General features: G+C 46.3%; 1 protein-coding gene across 3 annotated transcripts in view; it reads left to right on the top strand.

The window, feature by feature from the left end:
- Positions 1 to 554: 554 nt before the first annotated feature.
- PTPN9 (protein tyrosine phosphatase non-receptor type 9) overlaps positions 555 to 6000 on the top strand; it is a 76459-nt gene continuing 71013 nt past the window's right edge. For all 3 annotated transcript variants that reach the window (XM_057723415.1, XM_057723416.1, XM_057723414.1), the window contains exon 1: positions 555 to 1318. In XM_057723415.1, coding sequence (XP_057579398.1) covers positions 1256 to 1318 — 63 coding nt within the window. In that variant the 5' untranslated portion in view covers positions 555 to 1255. The remainder of the gene's footprint in view (positions 1319 to 6000) is intronic.

The raw sequence follows: 6000 nt of genomic DNA, 5'->3' as shown, positions 1-6000 counted from the left end.
TTAGTGAAAAAATCAAAGGCTTGCAAAAGCTGCGTGGTTCCTGAAAGAAGTTCGAAATCGGCTGCTGTTTTTGTGAGGGACTAAAATTAGCCACACTGGTGGTGGATTACAGGATACCGCCAGCAAGGAGAGAGCGAGCTAGGGCCGAGAGCAGCTAGCTAACAGGCTCTGCTCCTTCCACCTGCTCACGCTGGACTTAGTAAGCAACCTTCTCAGGGTCTCTCAGTCAGCCAGTGACGTGGAAATAGATGGGGATTGTGGGTTCCGCACAAGTAAGTGCTAGTAGCAAGTAACCCCAGACCAGGTGCCGGTCGGCAGCTAGTTTTCAAACACATGGCTTTTCTTCCTCCTCCACGAAGCTTAACCTCACGAAACCCACACCCCTCTCTTCCTTTTTTTCCGCTCCCCGCGGTCTGGCGTCGCCGAGGCCCCTCCCCCACCCTGGCTCCTCTGGGCCTCCCCTCCCCCCGCCGGCCTCCCCCGCCCCCTCCCCTCCGCGTCCCCTTCCTCTCGCTCCGCTGCCCCCGCCCCCCCAGGCTCCTCTCTGTCTCCCCCTCCCGGACGGCGTCCGCGCTCCGTCGGGCCCTGCTCGTCGCCTGTTTGTGAATGAGACGCTCAGTTTCTCAATGGAGCCGCGGGGGGCTCGGGCGGACGCGCTGCGGCGGCAGCGCTGGCCGTGAGCCGGGAGGGGGGCGCGTTTCCCTCGCTTCCTCCCGCCCTCCCTCCCTCCCGCCACCGCGGCTTTTGAGGAACGGGGCTGAGAGGCCGCGGCGCAGGTCGCAGGGCCCCGCATCCCCGAGGACTCCTCGTCACGTTCTGCGGGAGCAGGAGCGCCTCCGAGGAAGCCGGATGACGAGGAGGCCGGCGGCCTTTGGGAAATTTCCCTCGCGGCCCTTCGTTCTGGGCTTAGAAAGTTCTTGATTTCACATTTCCTTTTTTAATCCCGATTAGCTCCTCGCCTGCACGATCCCCTCCCCCCCCAGCCTCCCCCCGGGGAGAGGTGGGGGAGTGTGAGGAAAGGAACGAAGAAAATAAAAAAGGATTTCCGCCCAGAGGAGAGCGACAGTTCTGAGAGCTTTTTCTTAAGGAAACAGAAGCGGCGGTTGCGGCCGCCGCGGGCTCCGGGCCCCGCCGGCCCAGCCATGCGCGAGCCGGCCCCGGGCTGCTGAGGCGCGGGCACGCGGAAGCGCAGGCCCACCGCACCGGGCTCCCCGCGCTCCCGGGCGACTTCTGGCCGCCGGGCGGCGGCGGCGGGATGGAACCCACGACCGCGCCCCAGCCCGACATGGCGCCGGAGCTGACCCCGGAGGAGGAGCAGGTAAGCGGGGCTGCGGCCACGGCGGTGGGTGTGTCCGGACCCCCGAGGCCTAGCCCGGCTGCGCTCTTTGCCGCCCGGGGTCCGCGGTGGCCTCCACCCCACCCCCACCCCCCGCGGCCGCGCCCCAGGCGGTCATCCCCCCGAGCCGGGGCCGCTGCTGGCCGCTGTTCTCGCTCTCTCAGCCTCTTCTGTCCGCTGCTTGCCGGCCGCATATTACCCCCTGCCCCTATTCTGGTGATTAAAGTTTCTCGAATTGGGGGCCTCCCCTTTACCTCTGCCAGCATCCCCCCACCTCCGACGTTTGCAGAACACCTACTTTGCCTCCTGCCCTTCCATCCGTATACGTGTTTTGCTTCGTTCCGCGGGGGTTTGTGGTTTTCTAAGGGCAGGAAAAGCCCCTCTTTGGGGGCCGCGTTTTCCTGCGGGGACTGTCTTCCCCTCCCCATCACAGTGATAGGCACTGGGTCCATAGATGCCCTAGATTTTCAGACGAGCCCCTCTGGCTTCTTAGGGGGCTTTGGCCTACTTGGACAGAGTCTGGAAGATCCAGGTCTTCTCAGGCTCCCGAACCCCCTGGCCTTGACCCACTATTTAGCTCTCTCCCGCTGGGCGCATCCTCTCACCCCCCACTGCCCTCCCCCATCTCATCTTGCTGTTTCCATCTTTCTGAAGCCTACATTGAGCTCCATTGTCCCTTTAAGCTTAAGATTTTCAGTTCCCAGAAGGAAGTGGGTTGCGGTGTCATTCGGGGGGCTTGGGTAAGGGAAGAGCCCAGGGCCCTTATAACTTTCCCCTGCCCACATTCCTGTTGGGGAGACATGGACCACTCCTCCTGAGGATGGTAGGAAAGTCCACTAGCTGAGGTTGGAACCCTGAAATCTTTTCGCTGTCTCTTCCATGACCCTGCCTACACCCATGCTCTAATATAGCCGTGGTCTGATTTTCTTTAAAAAGAAAACAAATAAACAAAAAAAACCAAAAAATAAAAAGATAAACCATGCTGGTAACCCATTTCAAGCTTGCCTGCCCTTGTTCCCAAGGAACATTTGGTAGTACAGTTTCTGGTGTGGAGACAATCTGGTTTTACAAACTAATATTGGTTAATGGGCTTATTTAAGCCTGATTTTTAAAAAGCCCTTGACTTTTCTCCTCATTTGTGGAGATGACATTTTTCATATTTGGCTTCAGACCACAGTCTTGTCTTTTGACGCCTAGAGATAAAATCAGCATGGGGAGAAAAAACGCTGCTGCTCTGTACAAGCAGTGGTGACATCCTGGTAACTGCAATTTAATGTTAATAAAATGCTAGTCAGGGCCTAGTGCAAGCAGGTGGCCAAGGAACCCATCCTGCCAAAATTAGGAGAATACGACTTCAGCACTAAGGTGTGATGTGTTTGGTTGATTTTAAAGGGGCAAAACTCTTTCACTACTTTTTCTTGGGCTAGTTGGATTTGAAGTTTTTATGTTTCTGAGACTTGAGGGCATCAGTATTCCACTATGAAAATGCCATTCGGTTGCTAATTGAAGAAATAAAACTGAGAAAAGTAATTATTAAAGTATTCATAGTATTGATAAAGTATGTTTTACTCTGTACATGTATATGTGTATAATGTATACAACTATGTTTAGTATCTTTTACATTGAATGAATGTGATGGGAATTAACAAGGACTGAATGAAATGTCATATACATATAGTAAAATATATGTATATTAAGATCAAGAAGTTATGTGGGTTTTTTTAACTATACCTTTTCTTGTAAAAGACCAAGTTTTCTACAGGCACTTCAAAATGTTGAAGCACAAACATAAAAGCTTAATTCCAATTGTGGTAATGCCTGATAAAATTTTATATTTTAGTTTAATATCACATGAGAGTACTCTTAACTGTTAAGATTTCTTTAAAATATTTAAACAGCAGCTAATGCATGTTAGTCTTATCAAAGTAGTCGTCATGGGAAATGACACATTCATTCCATAGTGCTGCCCCATTGCTGAAACCAATTTTAGAACTCATTTGGAGTTGATTTCAAAGCTTGTGGCAGAATCTTTGAAATATCTTCAATGTTGAAAAAATCTTGTATGTTTGGAAGTCAATTTGATCTTTGGAAATAGGAAAAAATCTTTTGGAATCCTATTTCATAGGTAAAGTTAGGGAATCAAACTGGATAACACAGTTTCAGGCCCTTTATGGGGTGTGTAAACTGCTTTAAAGATGTTTCTGGAGCAGATCCCTTTCAAATGGTAAGTCTTTCTATACAGTCATGCAAATCATAAACCCAAAAGTTTTCTTGGATACTGTGTTCTCCCTCAGCACCTGTGTATTATACATCATCAGGTTTTCCTTATTATCTCATGGATTCTTTGACTTCTTCCACTACCACCACCATTATCATCACCCTAGTCCAAGCTACTGTCATATCCTAACAGAACTTTTGTTTCCTACTTGATCCACCTGCATTTCTTAGCTCTTAATTGAGAATCCAAAGGCAAATTGCAAATGTGATTGTATCTTCCCTTTAGCCTACCTACCCCTAAAATAAGCATTCGTAAACCCTCATGGCCTTTCATCACTCTTGGGATTGCTACAACTCTTGAATGATTGTTACAGCTCTTGAATATGGTCTGCGATGCCTCAGCCCTTATGTGGTTTAGAGCCCTAGCAAATTCTCACACTTCATCTTTGCTCCAGGCACACTGGCCTTTTGGTCTTGCATTCTTGCCTGTTTCCTCCTGCTACAGGGTCTTTGCATAAGTTGTTTTCCTCTGTCTGGAAATACCTTCCACTGTTAACTCTCTCTTCATCCTTCAACTTTCAGCTTTCACTTCCTTGGGAAATCCTTCCTTGATCTCCCCAGTTAGGTTAGATCTGCTGCTGGCTCTCAGAGTACCATGTACATCACTTATCACAAGTTTACACTCCTGGTATCATTGTATGACTGGAAGCTCCCGAGGGCTTGAAACTGTCTGCTTTTGCTCACCATCATATGCACATTGTGGAGCGCAATGACTGGCACTTAATGGATGTTCAGGAAGTACTTGTGGAATGAAGAGTAGTTCTGTATGTGATTTGTACACAGACAGTGTCATCTCCTTTCAGAGTGGCTTAGAGAAATAAGGATGTTCATTTTTATGTATGTTTTGAAGGTCATCATTGTTAGTTCATAGTTTCATTTCCTATCTCAGCATGTGTTGAGCTGATATTACACCAAATTCTTTGTAACTTTGATGTTTCTCGCCTTTATTTTTTCAGTTCTCAATATTATAAAGCCTATGATTGAGTTACAAGAAATAGTATGCTTTGCCTTTAAGAAGTTTACATGAATAACAACAGAGTAATAATAAGAACTGTTTCCTGTGCTCCTGCTTTGAGTCAGGCTGTGTGCTGGGCATTTCACATACAGTTAATCCTCATAAGATTGGAATTATTATCTCATCTTGTAAACAAGAAAACTCAGACAGGGAGAAGGAAATTGCCCAAGTTCACATAGCTAGCAAGTGATGGAGCCATGATTTCCACCCAGTTCTAGGTTATTCTGCCTCTATTGCACATGTTCCCTCTATTACACTAACTACCTTACATGTCATGAAGCAATTAATCAGTTTAATAAGATACCAACATGGGTATATAATAGCTATATAGTAGCTAATTTTGTGGGTTTTGGTATTGATAAATGTGTTTGATTTTGATGATGCTTCTTCAAATATAGTTTAAAAAATGCAGACAGGAAAAAAATTTGGGAAACCTTTACTCAGACCTGTTTATTGCCAGCAGAAACATATTGTACAGCCTGTGCAAGAAATTATGATGAAATTACTCTTGGAAAAAATTTGTTCCTTAAGATAGAGTTGGCAACTCTCTGTTTTGAGGTGTGGTCACAATAAAAATTTATTTTTTAAAATATTTTCTTTTTCTTTTGTATAGGGGAAATAACTATTCTTAGAGCCAAATATAAAGAATATTATTTCTCCAAACTGTAAAAACCAAGGTGTTTTTGTGTCAGGAATACATTCTTTTTTTGATATGTTTATGTGTGAATATAAAAGCCTTTCTTAATAGGTTAGCAAAATTGTAAATTTGCCAGTGTGAAGGGTAATTTCTACATTTTAGTACTAATCTTCATTCTTTAAAAAAATGTTTAATTTTTATTTTTTTGGCTGCGTTGGGTCTTTGTTGCTGCGAGTGGGCTTTTCTCTAGTTGTGGTGAGTGGGGGCCACTCTTGGTTGCGGTGCACCGGCTTCTCTTGTTGCGCCGCGTAGGTTATAGGCATGCAGGCTTCAATAGTTACAGCATGAAGTCTCAGTAGTTGTGGCACACGGGCTTAGTTGCTCCTCAGCATGTGGGATCTTCCCAGGCCAGGGATTGAACCTGTGTTCCTTGCATTGGCAGGCGGAGTCATAACCACTGGGCCACCAGGAAAGTCCTTCATTCTTCTTATGTTATTAATTGTCTCAATTTTATTATTCCAAAACATATACTCACATTTGTAACTTGACCTGAAGTTGGTAATTTTATTAAATTTGCTAAATTATAATTAACTTGACCACCAGGTATAGTTAAGGGTGTCTTATTCATCTGTTCTATATCCATGTAACTTACAGAAAGTTGGGGCACTTTGGGTTACATCTATTTGGGATAAGTTGTGGGGAGAACTCTCTCTTTGCAATAAACTATAACAGACA

This window comes from Hippopotamus amphibius, chromosome 2 (assembly GCF_030028045.1).
Source record: "Hippopotamus amphibius kiboko isolate mHipAmp2 chromosome 2, mHipAmp2.hap2, whole genome shotgun sequence".
NCBI classification, from domain to species: Eukaryota; Metazoa; Chordata; class Mammalia; order Artiodactyla; family Hippopotamidae; genus Hippopotamus; species Hippopotamus amphibius.
Note: the sequence above shows the minus strand (reverse complement) of the source record. Positions and strands in the feature narration are given on the sequence as shown.